At 40.5% G+C, this 15,872-nt stretch overlaps 1 protein-coding gene and 1 long non-coding RNA gene across 2 annotated transcripts; one reads left to right on the top strand and one right to left on the bottom strand.

Moving 5' to 3' along the window:
* The first annotated feature begins 818 nt into the window (after nt 1-818).
* MRPL44 (mitochondrial ribosomal protein L44) lies at nt 819-4,255 on the top strand. The gene is made up of 4 exons (XM_053986582.1): nt 819-999; nt 1,297-1,765; nt 2,563-2,741; nt 3,924-4,255. The coding sequence occupies exons 1-4, from the start codon at nt 836-838 to the stop codon at nt 4,093-4,095; spliced, it is 984 nt and encodes a 327-aa protein (XP_053842557.1). The 5' UTR covers nt 819-835; the 3' UTR covers nt 4,096-4,255.
* Nucleotides 4,256-4,339: 84 nt separating this feature from the next.
* Nucleotides 4,340-14,957, bottom strand: LOC128812294 (uncharacterized). The gene is made up of 3 exons (XR_008438680.1): nt 14,042-14,957; nt 9,869-9,953; nt 4,340-5,550 (listed from the first exon to the last, which is right to left on the bottom strand). It is a non-coding gene; the product is annotated as an uncharacterized LOC128812294 (long non-coding RNA).
* Nucleotides 14,958-15,872: the final 915 nt, after the last annotated feature.

Raw genomic sequence — 15,872 nt, 5'->3', positions numbered from 1 at the left:
TGGAGTCAGAGTGGGCTCACTGTGTGGCTGTTGCACTGCCGTACAGGCTGCTGTACTGCTTCCTTGGCTTCCCCGCAGGGCTGTGGTGTATGTTCTTTCTGAGCTTTGTTTACTGTGTTCTGTGACTACATCGGGGCGTTTGCTGTGCATGTTTTCTTACCGTGAAGTGTGTGCCTTTGTCTTTTAGTAAAGACGATAAAAAGAGCCAGGCCTGCTTTGCACATTTTCTGCATTTTCATGAGTTTTACACCATTACCTTTGCACTGAAGGTGTACTGTATGAACTCTGATGGTGCAAATGAGGGCTAAGAGATGTACAAAGAACTGTATAGGCGACAGTCAAAAATAAAGCTTCTTTTAAGTGCACAAAACCGGACTCTGTCTTGCACGTGGGAATGGAACGCAAAAAAATATTTTAGAACGCCGCCCCCTAAGGGGCCGCCCATGAGGCACGTTCGGCGAGCGCCGGTGCCCCGGGACCGCTGCGAGCTCCGCAGGGATCACACCGCGGGGCTGTCCCGGGACCGCTGCGAGCTCCGCAGGGATCACACCGCGGGGCTGTCCCGGGACCGCTGCGAGCTCCGCAGGGATCACACCGCGGGGCTGCAGCGGCCTGAGGGCTGACGGGCGCCCAGCCTGAAGGTCTCACCTAAAATATCCCGGCGGCCCAAGCCGGAGCTCCGGCGCTGCAGCCGCCCCGCTCCTCCCCTCGCCCGTGTCCCCGGGCCGGGCGTGCCCGGCGGCGGCCGCAGAGCCCGGGCCCAGTTCCGCCGCCCCGGCCGGGCGCGCTTCCGCCCGGAAGCGGCGGGGCGGAGCCGCCCCTGCCCGCACCCGCCATGGCCGCGCGGCTGCTCCTGCGGGCGGCGCGGCCGCTCCTGGCCCGGGCCGGGCGGGGCACCGGGCTCGGCTCCGCGTTCAGCACCGCGCCGCCCCCCGAAAAGAAGCGGTGGCTCCGGGCATACCTGGAGCTGCAGCGGCTGCAGGCGCCTCCGCAGCGGCGGTGAGCTGCGGGAGGGGCGGGCGGGGCTCGGAGAAGGGGTGTGACGGCCCCAAAAAGGGGGGAAATCAGAACGTTTAGGCCCTGTCTGCTCACGCTTTGGAGCAGAATGGGTTGAACTCCCCAGGTTGGCATAGTCCGGGTTGAATGGGGTAGGCAGACGGGGCTGCGGAACCGACAGTGTCTGACCCCAGGGATTTAGATACTGGGTTTAATATTCAGGTTCAATTTTGTTTCTCGTGCCCTTTCGAAAGGCGCGGGCATTCTGTTCCTGAGCTGGTTCCCTTTCCGCGCCCGCAGGTCCGAGAAGCCCAACTGGGATTACCACGCGGAGGTCCAAGCCTTCAGCCACCGGGTGCAGGAAAACTTCGCCCTGGACCTTCTCAAGACTGCGTTTGTTAACCCTTGCTACATCGAGAGCGAAGAGGCGAGGCGCCGGCAGCTGGGGCTGGACAAGGACGCGGTCGCTCTTCAGCTCCAGGACAACACCGGCCTTGCGGAGCGAGGGCTGCGCTTCGCCCGCGCTTACCTGGCGCAGTGCTTTGAAGGCGCCTACCCAGAGTTACCTGCAAAGGGCATAGAAGCACTGGTTAATTTTCTTACCAGTCAGGAACTTGTCTCTTATGTGGCTCAAAACCTGTCCATACAGGACCTGGCGCTTTGCAGAGATTTTCCTGCGCCACCAGACGTGCTGCAGAGGACGTTCCTCGCTGTGATAGGAGCCCTGCTGGAAAGCAGCGGGCCCGAGAGAACCGGGATCTTTGTCAGGGTAGGTCCAATGAATGCTGGTTTGTACCTGGAGGGGGAGAGATCCAGGGAGGTTGGCAGAATTTTGACAATACCTGTAACAAGACAATTTAACAATGAAATCTGCTGCTGCTGGTGGTGGTGGTCCGCTGGGGTTTTAGGGGTTGGGGATTTTGTTGGGGGCTTTTTCATTAAGTAGGCTGATCAAGCACATGAAATCATACACTTCTGGATTATGATGGTGATGTTAACATTTGCTGAAAGTTGCTAAGGGAAAGCATTATATTCCATGCACTATATTATCAGATAATGAAATTATTCCATGTGAGATTTCATATATCTTCAATTAGAAAAACTCCATTCTGTATAAACAGGGATAAGTTCATAGGTTTTGCACGTAGGAGTGCAAGCCCCTGAAGATATTTCATACAAAAATGTTTGATTGAAATTCAGTATGACAAAGTAGTTTTAATAGTTATTGTTGTTTCAGTCATCCTTTTCACTTATTTTTAGTTTTGCAAGAGACAAGTGTTTGTTAAAATGTTCTTCCTCATACAAGGCCATTGAGAGGTGTCTGTAAGAGCAAGGAGCTCCTTACAGACAAGAGAGTGGTCCAAACAGGTGAAGGACCCGTGGGTTTGCACATTCCCTTGTATTGCCCAGCTCCTCTGCTGCCACAGCTTGTCCCACAGGCTTGAGGCAGCTTTATCATTCATTTCAGCAATTCATCATCAGTTTTTGTCTCTTCATACTGTATTTTCATTAGGAGACACCAGAATTTCAAGCCATTAATTGTAACTTCTAAATATTCCTGTTTAGGACTTTTTTATTCCCCAGCTGATTGGAAAAGACCTGTTTGAGATCTGGGAAGTTGTAAATCCTATGGGCTTACTGCTGGAAGAGCTGACCAAGAGGAATATCTCTGCTCCAGAGCCAAGAATTACTAGGCAGCTGGGAGTCAGCACGGTTCTGCCAGTCTACTTTGTTGGGTTGTACTGGTTAGTGCAATATTAATTTAAAGTTAAAGGGCTTTAACTGGAGGAGTGGGAGGGAGGGAAGATAGTCTTTTACTTTTCTACTCATGCTTTTTGGTCAAGTTGTTCCAGAAAAGAAACATGATAGTGAGTTCCATATAAAATGAGCCATTTAAGCATTGGCCATAGCTCACTGTGGTGATACATAAACAGTCTCTGATTAAGGGCTCCAGAGGCTAAATGGGGTGCACCAAAGAGCCTGGGTGTGTTCTGAGTGACCCGACCCCAGAACTTTGGGAACAGCATAACTGCATGGCTTTGGAGGGACCACAGCTGTACCCAGGATACAGAGACATCAAGGGAGGTGGGATTGAAGAGAGACTCATTTTAAGTTTCAGAGAAGCTTTTACGTTTGAAAATCAGCAGCACTGTAAACTGGGCCATAGGAATGTCTGTGTCCAGGCACGACTTAGGAAGTGCCAGTTGTCCCTAGTGCATTTGTGTCTGGTGTGGTCAGTGCCCAGGAGTGACATTGCTCCTGTGGGGCAGGACAGAATCCACATCACTGCTGCTTTCCTAAAGGAGCTGCAGATGAACACATACCTTAACTTGTTCTGCTTTACCCTGCTTTGGTTTCTGTACCTTCTCAGATGTATCTTATAAAAAAGAAAGGAACTTTGCTTGTTTCTCTTCAGGAATCGCTGGTGTCCCTTCATGAACTGCTGCTATTTAGTGTGTGCCTATAGGTGTTTGTTAAACAGACATGAGCACATAATTCACAAGAGAGCTTCTCTGTCAGTTCTTTTGAAGCAGTTTGAAATACTTCTTTACCAGGGGAGGAGAAAAGACAAAAGCACTTCAGTTCTTGTTTAAGATAACCAGAGTAATGAACTTGCATATTTTAGGGCTAACAAATTGAATGCTGTAAAGAATCAGTGCTGTGTTAGGAACCTAAATAAACAGAGTGATGTTCTTCCAGGAAATGGACACATTTCTGATCTGACTTTCCATTATTGAATATACAATTACTTACCTTTGCAGAAAAGACCAACAGAAGTGTTTCCATTGTGTATATATAGAAATCAGTCTTTACAGACATTGGAGAAAAACCCCAGTCTGTTTTGTTCACAGTACACAGCAGTGCTCAGGGTTTTATGATGGAAACTTTGGTTTTTCATGGTTGTAACTTTGGTTTTTTTCCCCAAGTGATAAGAAGATTTTAGCTGAAGGCCCTGGTGAAACACTGCTGGCTGCAGAGGAGGAGGCTGCGCGTGTGGCACTGCGGAAGCTCTATGGGTACACAGAGAACAGGAGACCTTGGGATTACTCGAAACCCAAACAAGAATTGGCAGCTGAAAAGGCAATCAGCAGTAACTAGATGCTAAAAGACATTTCTGGTGTATCTTAAAAATCAACGGCTTCCATGCTGAATATAGGTGTATTTGGAAAGGCCAATACTGTTCGTTTTTCTGGTCTTCAGTGCTTGAAACTTCTGAATCATATATGGTGTTAAATAAAGTCTTTCCTTTTGCACAATGTTTTATGTTTGCTCATTTTCCTAAATGTAACAGAAGCACCCTTAATCTGAAATTTTGCCTTTTGGCTAAGAAGTTTTTCTGTGCATCACAGGAGACCATTTTTAGTGATGTTTAATAACGTGTGACAAAGTCTCACTGTACAGAAACAGCTTTCATGAATGCCTCCTCGGAGATTGTTTGGAGAGGATTGTTAATAAGCTGAGTTGAATTAACATATGTTACATCAGTCTTTGATTGCATCTGGATTGATGTGTCCTTCACCTTATGAAAACATCAGGTGTGATGATGATCCTGACACTCTTGGGGATTCAAACTTCTGAGGTCTCACTGCTTTCATCCATGCACATTGGTTTTATTGTTGGAGCATGCTCTGAAAGATTTTTACAACTTGTAAAAATGCCTCTATTGCAAAATGAGAAATAAGTGAAAATAAGGATCATGAAGGCCTGAACCTAAAGAAATTGGAGAACATGATTTCATGACATGCTGTAAGATAAGCTTTTTCTTTTTTTTCTCTTTTTTCTCTTTTTGGCACTTTCCCTGTTTAGTCCATGTACTTTCATTTAAGCAGTCCCATGACTGAAGTATTGGGTTCAATGAAATCAGTGTTTGCCTTGTTTGCAACATCTGTAGCTGTTTTAGTGTAACTCCTAATGAATGGAAAGACACTTAGAAATAATTCAGTTACCTGCATGATATTTCTGTTAAGTGTCATAGAAACTCAGCATGTCTACCAGAGGGCAACAGATGTGTGAGAACTGCAGCTCTTTTGGAATAATTTTCTTAAAAAAGGAGTGAGCATCTATGCAAACTTGTCTGAGCCCTGCAAGGAAGAAGCTGGATGTAGGACCAAGAAGCTGGATGTTCAGGAAGTGTTTCCTGCTTTATCCCATTGTGAGCACTGATTGTAAAGGAAGACACCAGGTAGATGAATGTGCCTTCACTTATAGGAGGGGGAGAATAAGGCTGATGGTCATTGATCCAAGTCTGATAGTGCTGTCCATTGCAACACGTCCTTTGCCTTTGGCCCACAAGATGGATTTAGGGAAGGACACTTGGCAGCCAAAGGTCCTGGCTGTAGCTGCTGGGCTGGTCTGTGCTGTGACAGTGAGTGCTGGCTCTGTCAACCGAGTGGAAAGAGATGTGTTGGTGTTCTGAGGCAGGAGGAGTCTGTGTGTGACCCCTGAGTGTCTCCAGCACTCAGTGCCCTGCATCTCGCCTGCTGTCGAGCGCTGATGTGGCTGGAGAGCAGTGAGCCCTTCCTGCTGCCTCTGGCTGAGATTCCAGAGTGAGAGCTGGAATACAAAAAGGAGGGCAGAAAGATCAGCCCAGCATAAAATATGTGCAAAATTGCTTGTGTTAAATGAAAAATTCCAGCTAGGCAATCTATTACCACTTACATAAGCAAAGCCAATAAGGTCACTATATTCCAGGGGAATAAGAGCAAAATGTGAAAAGATGGTAAAATTACTCATGCTATTTTTAATTTCCAGATGAGGTTATTGCTCTTTACCTATTTTAAAAGGACAATAGTGAAGGTGGGTTTTTTACAGCTGAAGTTACCTACTGCTTTTATATACATATTTATGTATTTTGAGATGGAGAAGCAAATTTCAGTCAGTTTACCTTTAAAAACAATTAAGATCTGCTTCCTTTGGCTTTTTAGTTTGGAATGTGGGCATAAGTCCTAGGAGAAGTGGATTACTGAATACTGTGCTAGTAAAAGCTGAGTGATGCAAGATAAATCAGTTTACTGTGTGGCACATGTATTGAATGTATTAAGATCAAATGAAAAGACAATTTGGGGACATAGAAAGGACTGGGTTTTTATAGAGGTGTTGACTGAAAAAGGTGTTTTTATAAGAAAATATGTCCTATTTTCAAGTTTCTAAAGGTCAGAAAAGCATTTTATATGGTATCTGTGCTTTAATTTCTGACACTCAACATATATTTCAGGATTTACAGCTGTGCTAGTGGGATCATTTATATACTTCAGATTACTATCTTTTTTCCTTGTTTTTTTAATCAGTAACTATAAACCATAGCATAGTTAAAAGATTTGTCAGACGTACAGAAATCATTAGCTATAAAGTGTGGTGGAAATGGCAGCTCAGAAACATTGTTCATGAAATTCCATGGCAGTTTTGTCTGAAAAGTGCTCTGTGAGCTGCTTGCATTGGTGCTGAGTACAAGTGCATTTATATCTCCCAGCAGTTGCTCCTGTCACGGTCACATTTTGTTTATCTTTCAGAGATCCAATAGATTGAGCAGAGTGTCAGTAATGACTGACAGAAAGGAATCAGGATAGTTTATTCTTGCAACCCATTGAAGAACTAGATTATTGTTACAAAAATTACATTTGTAAACTCACTAAACAGGAGGAAACACTAGTAACCTAGACTTGCTTTTTCTTCATATGTTAGGTAAATCCAGTGTGTGAATGGTCTTGGATTACCCTGTTTCTGTCATCTGCATCCTCTGTCTTTTTTTTTAAGTGTTGCAGAAGTAATTTTTTTTTTTTTTTGAGAAATGTAAGAGAAGTTCTATTCTGTTGGTACCAGGTAAGTAATTGGAGAAAAATTTCTTAATATGCTTTCATGCACTGTTGTTAAGTTGCTTCTGATCTCAGCAATAGAAGCTGTTCTGTTGCTTCTCTGTGCCTTTTCTCCTGTATCTCAGCAGTTCAGTGATGTGACTGAGCACCCAGTTCTATCTCCTTGCTTTCAGCTGCAGCTTGCATCTGGTTACAATAACCAGATGTTTTGCTTCAGTTTTCTCTTAAAAAAAAAAACAAAGTCCAGGAATAATTCTAGTGTGAATTGTTGCTGTGACTTAAAGGCAAGAGATGAAAACACAATCATTTCACAGTTATCTCTGTGTTAATTCAGAGTTTGAAATTGCTGGTGAAAAGTCAAAGCTTTTACTGGTTTATAACTTGTCTTTTTTATTTCTTATAACAATCTCTTGGGTTTTATGATAAATCAAAAATTTAAATGAGGTGCTCTGGTGTTATCCTGCTATACAAAGCCATGAAGAATTCAAAACATCAAAAGATGTGTTGTCATTGTGTTTTGCAGGGCAGAGGGAGGGGATGATGCAGTACAGGAACATAAGTAGAGCCCTACTTTTCCTTGTCCTTACCTTTACTGAGTGCTGTGGTAATTTTAAAGAGGCTCTGAACTATTTGGGTTCTCTTACATCAGAGCTTTGAAGTTTAATATTGAGAGATGCATTTAGTGTTGAGAAGCAAACACTTCTCAACAAGGACAGATTGGTTTTATCTTTCTAAATAGATTCCCCAGATGTAATGGCACTAGTTTTGCATTTTTCCCATCTCAGCTTGCCTAAGAAACTAAAGATCCAGTGCTCACCAGCTGGTCAGTAAATAGCTCCTGTTGTAGTTTGAGGCTGCAGAGTGGGAACAGCTGCTCCATGTGACAGAATCAGAGCATTATTGAAGGCTCTTGGTGATTCCTAAATCACAGGCACACTGCAATGCAGCTCTTCGTGGTGCACATAAAACTGGGCTGCTCTTCTTTGGGAAAAGGGTAGCTCTAGGGAGAAGGTAAACATCATCATCCCTTTCTATTTCTGTCTAATAAGTGTAATGTTTCTGCCAGTCTGTGGCAGCCATGCTGGGGACTGTGCTCTTGAACTTACAGGTTTATAATCAAACATGCTAATTTTGGACACATTAAATCTTTTGCTCCTGTTGCTACAGCTGGGAACAACTACAGAACCTCACTTTTCTTATATGGAAATTAAAATTTATTCTTTACCTCTGGAACTGTTCATTGCCAGTTGTTCACTTATTCTTATACCAATGTTCTTTATCAGAAGAAAGCTTGATTTTATTGATGTTGGAGGAATTTTGCATTTAATTGTAATGAGATTAAAATTTCATTGAGTTTTGAATGTGCTTGAGGGCTCCCCATTAAGGGGCATCTCAATAGATCTGCAGTCTTGTGTTTTCCCTTAGTCTGGGATGCTTATATAAATCAGAGCAACATTTGTTTTTTAACTTTTTAGATAAGTAGCATTTTTAGATAAGTAACATTTTTAGATAAGTTGTTACCTGAATTTTTAGTTGAGTAGTCTTTGTCCTGAAGGTACCATTTTGGTTTAAAGCACCTGATTTTGTTACTTTATATAAGAAACCGAAATGAAATGCATCAGTAAGTAGGCGTTTCTATTAAAAATGTTATTTTCAATAGTAATTTAAATTACCTGGCCAATATTTATGTAGCATTTCTGAATACTAAAAATATGCAACTTGCAAAAAAAGTTCTGCAACAATGTTTTGATATCTGCCTTCAAAGAAACTTAACACTGTTTAATGCAAGTTGTTTCAGTGGACAATGGTGAGCTGTAGTCCTTTGCTCCTGGCAAGAGGTTCCATAGTTTCATATTGCCACATATTTAGCCAAGTATTGAATCAAATCTTCAGTTTGTCAATGCCAGTGTGTGTGTGGCTTTTTGTAGGCTGTACTGTGCTCTTGGGTGGGGAGGAAAAGTGCCCCTGGCAACTTTTCAACCTTAGAGAAGGGAGAAATTAAATACTCGTGACTGGTGCAGGATATCGGTTTCTGAAGTCACAAAGTTTGGAAGTTTTAAAATGTTCTGCTCTCACTTATTTGACCATTTCTAGAGAATGATGCCACGTAGCAGGTAGTAAGTGAGGAGAGACCCACTGCCATGTTGAGCAGATTTGTGGGGATGTATCCAGATTTGGGATTAATATCTCAGAGGTAATGCAGGGGATATAGCCAGGTCAAACCATGAAGCCAAGTGGAATGAAAAATCAGTGTGCCTGAAGGCTGAAGGAAGCACACGGGTAGAGCACCACTGCCAACATTAGACCTAAACCTATGAGAGAAAATTCGGAGTAATTGGAATTCAAAGATAGCATTCTGAAACCTGTTTTTGTGGAGTATCTCCTCCACAGGGGCAGTTCTGCAAAATTAAGAAAATACTATTGAAACTAAGGAAGTGTCACAGAATTAGTCATGTCACAGGAGGATTAACCAGGGGAAGCATTCCCACCACCAGAGGGCAAGGATTTATCTAAAATTTCTGGTGCTTAAATAAAGAAATCCAGTTACTTTAGTGGTTATTTCAGCAGCACTAGGAGGCACAGCTTTATCCTCCAAGTTATTGGTAAAAATATCTGACAAGAGAACAACACAATTTTTGAAAATCAGTCCAACATCAGAGAATGTTTAAGAAGGAAATTAGTTGAGAGAGAACATGGCTTCATTAGTTGAGCTAGTTGAATGTTAATGGAAATTATTCCTGTAATTTCAAGTGATGGGAACTGGAAATGTTTATAAAAATTTTTTATAGTCCATCAGGAAAAACACAGTTTCCTAATCTAAAAGTGTTTCTGAAGGTTTTCTATTCTATTACACAGACCTTCTGATTGAGCAATGACTGTGGCAATGAGCATGGGAGAGCTACTTTTATAATTTGATTAGGTTTTCATTACTAGGGAGGTGATTGGTTTAGATTTGAATTATTCCCCTGTCATTTTCTGTTTATAATATCAGAGCACAGTTCAGTTTTCTTTCATGTTTCTTTTGCAGTAAAAATATATGTTAAATATTTAATTCCTACCTCAAATATCATGTGATGCTTTTTCAGCATGTTTTCAGTCAGGCAGTTTTCAACAACCTGTGGCCATCAGGCAATGAGACAACAACTGCAGAAGAAAAAAAAAAGGATGACATTCATACTGACACTTAGCAGATCCCCCCATGGCCATTCATTATTGCTTCTACTGCTGCTTTGATTACTTTAGAAGGAACTTAGATGCCCACACCCACATCTTGAAGTTTCACTTCAAGACCCACAGCATTGTACAATTTTTTTCCCAGGTGCTGGGAATCTGCTCTGACAGTGTCCTGTGACTGCAGGCACGATGTCTAAGTGAGCTTTGTGAGGGTTTCCTTGATTCAGGCTCTGTGCTGCATGACCAGCAGGCAGACCACTGAAGTTCATGGAAATCTAGACCAGAAGCAAACTGTTGATTATTCCCAGGTTTCAGAATTAGGTCATTTATTTCATAGTTTCTTTCTTTGAAAGTTTCCTTTCAAACCAATTAGTTCCTAATTGGTTATTTCAACTGCCCACTGCAGGCTCGGCTGTAAGATCAAGTGTTTATGAGATGATCATGGATCAGGTTGAATTTGGTTGATCTCATATGTAAAAACAGACTATTTAAACAGACTTAAAAATAAGTTTGAACATTTTTTTTCTTGATTGGAGTACTATACTCATCATTTCCTAGTAACCAAAAATATCAGGGATTAAATGATAACAACAAAATTAACAAAATTTGATAAAATTTGGAATAAGCTTCCACATTTTACTTCAGAGAAAAACTCCCCCTGTTGCAGAAAGGATTTGTTGCTAATGACAGTACACACAGCTGAGCTATCTGACTCTTACTAGCTAATTCTTGAAACCTGCAAGGAACAATTTTATGCTTCAAGACAATTTCCAGTTTTGAAGCATAACAATACATCATTTAACATGAAGATGTTATTCCAAAGAGCTGTGACAAATGGTTATTTGGATTTCATTATATAAGGGGATGACACTGGTTGTCTAGAGGACCAAGGGCAATTGTGGGCATTGCCTGGCAATACTGAGAGGCTGCAGCAAAGAAACAAAACACACGTACTCTGCACATTCACTGACTGTTTATAATGAGAAAACACAGAAAGTGCTAAGCCTTTTGGCAGGTGGGTTTGAGCAGTGATCTCTGTCCAGGAATGTAAAATGAGTTCACCCTGGCAAATGCCTAGGTCAGTATGAATGAAAACTTTTCAATAATTACTATGAAACCTTTCTCTGTTAATTGTTCCTTTGCTTAAATTGATTCCTTTTTGAGTGTTTACACTCCTAATCAGCAAAGTTGTAGTGCAGCAATGCACAAAGCTCCTCCATCCCCTCTATCTCCTGCCTGCACGTGTCCCCATGGCAGCTGGGCAGATATCTGTGAGCACAGAGGGACGTGCAGAGGGAGACAAGGACCTGAAGGTTTCAGAGTAGTATTTATAAGCTGGCTATGAATACATTAAACTCAAACAATTGGAAAGCTGGACCTTTATTAGCAAAGCACTGGGGCCTGAAACAACCACATACAAAAAAGGAGCAGGATGTAAAACCTCTGTGTATTCATAAAGTGGATCTTGATAATTTAGGAAAGTCAGGGTAAACTGAGGAGATCTAAAAAAGTTATACTAACAGGGTTACAAACTCTAACAATTACAAGAGACTTGATTAAAAGTCCTACTTAGTAAAAAATACTATGCTTCCCTAACAGCTTCTGTAATATTTTTGTTTCCATACTTGTGATGATTTATTAACTGTCAGGTTCCTTCTCCCCACCAATTTTCCTCATCCATGGTAGCTCAGAGGACCTTGCCAGTGGGGTTTTTTCCCATTTGTATAAAATCTCTTGGACATTAGGGATGTATTTCTCAAATTACTCTGTTAATGTCAGTAAGACATTTCTTCTGCTGTTATCACAGATTTTTCATTCACTGTGCTGTTTCAGAGTATTTATTAATTCTCTTCCTTGTCCACAAAGCAAAGCAAGGTTTTGTTCTATTCAGGCTGTGATAATGTTCTGAACACTTACGCTTTTCCCATTTCCAAAACCCAGTACATGGAATGTGCACAACATGCCATTGATTATTAACTTGTTTCTAGTGGTTGTTTTGTTGTTGGGTTTTTGTTCTGTTGTTTTTCAGATTTTTAAAAATTTATTTAAACATGTAACTAGTAAATATTAAATATTCCAGTCATGTAATGAAAAACACTTATTTTTCATGTCAAGACATTTTGGCTAAGTCACATGAAGATAAGCATTTCTCCTTTTTATCTCCTGGTTAAAAAAGAGTTTTTCTAATTGACAAATGCTTTCAAAACCAACCTTCTCAGTTGAAATTCCCACACATTGTTTCCAAGAGACATGTCTGTCATTGCCACTTCAGCAGAGAATGCATTCTTGAAAGAAATATTAAATTTTTTACAGCTGTTTGTAACTACAAGTATGGCTTGCAGTGTTAAACACAGTTCAAGGCAAGACACTGCAGGTGCTCTTGCTGTACAGGAGAAGGTACAAGAGCGTCAGGGGATTCATTTTTCTTGTTAAACCAGTTATTCTAAACAACATTTTGAAGGTTTGTTTTTGTACTTCTGAAGAAAATTACATGGAGAGAAAGTGCTAAACAATTAGTAGGTTTGGCATTATTTTTCCTATGTATGGATTGAGATTAGGCTTCTCCTGCAGAAAACCTCCCCTAAGAGGGTATTTGCAGCTACCAGGGATTATCCATATCCACTCACTGCAGCTGCAGGAGCTGTGCTACATTCTCTGGGGATCTTTTTGTCTGTTGTGCATCTTGTTAGTGCTTTTACTTTTATCTGTTATTGCTACCAGTCATAAAGCCCTTCTCTCTGCAGTTTGAATGAGACAAATTCTCAAAGATTAATGGAAAAAAATCTTGGTGACAACATCTCAGATTTTAAAATTACAGTAGGGAGAAACATTACACTAAAGTTCATATAATCGGTTTTCTTTTTGTAGTTGTCCTCTAAAATATTTTTCTTCAGAAATGGAGTGACTGAAAAACTTAATTTTCTCATATTCACATGACACAGATTATCTTTTGTATTCTTCTAGTTCAATGTCTGACATCAAAAAGCTCTGTTTCCTATATTTCCCTCTTTTGTTATGTCCATCTCCATTTTTTTACTCAAAGATACTGTTCTTTTTCCTCCCATTTCGAGGCCAAATGGATATTTCCATGATGTTTAGCTATTCTGACACTTGTTATATTCATTGCTTTGTGCAGTGGAGTGTCCAAAACTTTGTTTATCAGGCAAGACTCAAACATTACTACATTGGAGTCACTGATTTACAATCAGTGTTTCAGATCATGCAGTGCATGACAGGTATTTTGTGACTTGTCTTGGGAACTGTGACTCTGCACCTTTTTTCTTTCTTTTTGTCCTTTTTCATTCTTTATATAACCAGGTTGCTTAGAGAATTAGAAAGTTATGGATCTGTTTTCTAGATTCCAATTTCAGATACTGCTTCAGGGATACCATGAGCACTGAAAGATGTCTGCTCAGAACAGTTAATTCTACTCTAGTGTTCCCCAAATCAGCCCTCAAATTATGTTTATTAAGCTAAATAAAATTCTAGGGAAGTATGAAGGATAATAGTTGAGTTTTGTAAAGCGTGGGCAAATAAAAGAACACTGGCTGAATATGCTGTTTCTCCTATCTATTTTAATAGTCTTTCCCTCACTGAAGATCTGTTTGAAATTACCTGTATTTCTTTTTGCCCAATCTAAGGCACTTCTAAGACAGAACTAACCAATAGCAGTTTCCACAAATTAGACTGACTAATCAATAATTCAGATTCATTAGTGGAAAGCAACAAAGGCCTCTCTTCACTCCCATGGGAGTTTTACAGAAAACGGGCAGGAAATGCTCATCATCAACTGGAAGAGGTACTGAAGAACTGAACTTGAAAATACATTGGGCTTTAAATACAAATCTCATTTATAGGTCAAGAAATAACTTAAGTCTTTAAAATTTAATGTGAAAATTAAGTTGTTCCTGCTCAGAGAGCTAGGAGAGCATTTCCTGGTTCAGTACTTTATGTAGCCAAACACTACAGAAGCTGTTGGGGTTTAGATGTCTGTTTAGATTCTGTCTCTCCCTCTTCTAATTTAGAACCAAAAGAGTTGAAGAGTTGAACTATCTTACCACCATTGAGTACTGTCTTTCACATTTGTGTCCAAAAGCTGGGGGTTTTTTTGCATCCTTGTAATTTTGTTCATATCAGTTCTACAACTTCTTTCTTCTACTCATAGCCTCTGGGCTGCCTTGTGTGTTGCCAACATTCCTGTGGGATGTTCCAGCAAATGTAAGATATTGTATGACTTACCATTATATTTCTATTGCTGTAAGAGGATCAATTATGAATATACTCTGTGGTTAAAGGGTTTTACTCTCCTCTGGCATGTTCTTCTGAAAGGATGCATGAAACAATCACTTTACCAAAACTTCTGTGACAGCCTATAAAACATCATTTAACTACAGGGTTTTATAGATTAATGATAAACTAATACAAAACAAAAAACAGTAATAGAAACATTGTCACATACTCTAAAAATAAATGTACTGTAAAGATGAACTTAAAAATTAAATGCAATTGCCTTGCATACAAGATATTCATTCCTATGACAGATATTTTGCCTTCACTGCAACTGTATATAGGCATGTTCTTTCCACTGCCTAGTCTGTGATTACAAACTGGAATATGATCTTGTGCACTTAAGGCACGATGGAAATTCAAGAACTGTGTCAAATAAAGGGGCAAGGCTGAAATATTGATCACCTTTCATCATCACTGGCCAATCTAGAAAGCAGGAAGAGAATCATATGGTGACTGAATACCATTTCCTACCCCATCTTACTCCAAATGAATTAGGTATATTTCACACAAATAAAAGATGACATTAAAAAAATACAGACCGCTAACTTGTTCATTACAAAAATCCCAAGCTGATGAGACTGTGATGAGCCTTTCTCTTTATTGTGAGGTCAGTTTCTTATTCACAGCTGTTAAGGGTGAAGGCAGAGCTTCTGCTCATTTACCTTTTCTTACTGTGTTAATGTCATAGCAGTGGGTGGGAAATGTCCAAGGGGAATGGCATTGCAAGTAAAGATAATGTTGTAACAACATTATCTTTACTTGCAATGCCATTTCCCTTGGAAATCATATTTGTCTGACCATTTTCTTACATTGAATTGTCCAGATTTAAATAACTGTCAACAGGCAGTATGATTTATATAACCATTACTATGACTTTCTCTTGTTCTGATCTCTTACCAAAATGTATCTATTCATTAATAAAAAGCTACTGCTTGAATAAGACCAGGCACAGACACACTGATTTATGCTCAGTGGACTGACCCTTGAATAGAGCATATCAGTGAAGGTTCTGGCTGTGTTCTTTCCTAGCATTTTCAGGAAACATTTCATACACAAATATGAAGTGAGGTAGCAGTTTACCCCCGATCCGATACACCTAATCCCAGGATTAATTCTGTATGCCCATCAGTGGTGAAGCAAGATGGATTTAATAGCCCATTAGCCTTTCAGCATGATAATTTTCATGTCACTTATCCTGCTGGGTTAATTGCTTTAAAGTGGATATTATTGACCTCAATCCTAGTGGCAAACAGAGAATGTCTTATTCATCTCCCAAATGTACATTCTTAGAGTCTTGTTTCTTTTGGTCCTGACAATAAATCCACTAGATTATGTGTTTGTATATTATAATTTATACCCTATTAGCCCATATTTAAGAGCTTACCAAAGCAACATCTTTCAGATATTATTACCCACGACTGGAATATTAAATTTTGTTTCTTATGTAAAGAGAAATGTTGCAAGCATAAAAAAAGAATTGTTTTACCTCTTGTTAAGAAATTAATTTTAATGCTAAAAGCAGTAGCAGGTGCAGCAGGGATTAAGCACTTTTGGAATAAACAGCTGGTCAGTATATTTCCAACTGCAGAAGTCTGGTCA

The sequence above is a fragment of the Vidua macroura genome, chromosome 10, assembly GCF_024509145.1.
Source record: "Vidua macroura isolate BioBank_ID:100142 chromosome 10, ASM2450914v1, whole genome shotgun sequence".
NCBI classification, from domain to species: domain Eukaryota; kingdom Metazoa; phylum Chordata; class Aves; order Passeriformes; family Viduidae; genus Vidua; species Vidua macroura.
This window is presented reverse-complemented; position numbering and strand designations above follow the sequence as displayed.

Excerpts from the sequence above, each read along its gene's own strand:
- MRPL44 (XM_053986582.1), top strand. The coding sequence starts at position 836 with ATGGCCGCGCGGCTGCTCCTGCGGGCGGCGCGGCCGCTCCTGGCCCGG. Across the intron at positions 1,000-1,296 it reads CAGGCGCCTCCGCAGCGGCG|GTCCGAGAAGCCCAACTGGG; the intron begins GTGAGCTGCGGG and ends CCGCGCCCGCAG. Across the intron at positions 2,742-3,923 it reads TACTTTGTTGGGTTGTACTG|TGATAAGAAGATTTTAGCTG; the intron begins GTTAGTGCAATA and ends TTTTTCCCCAAG.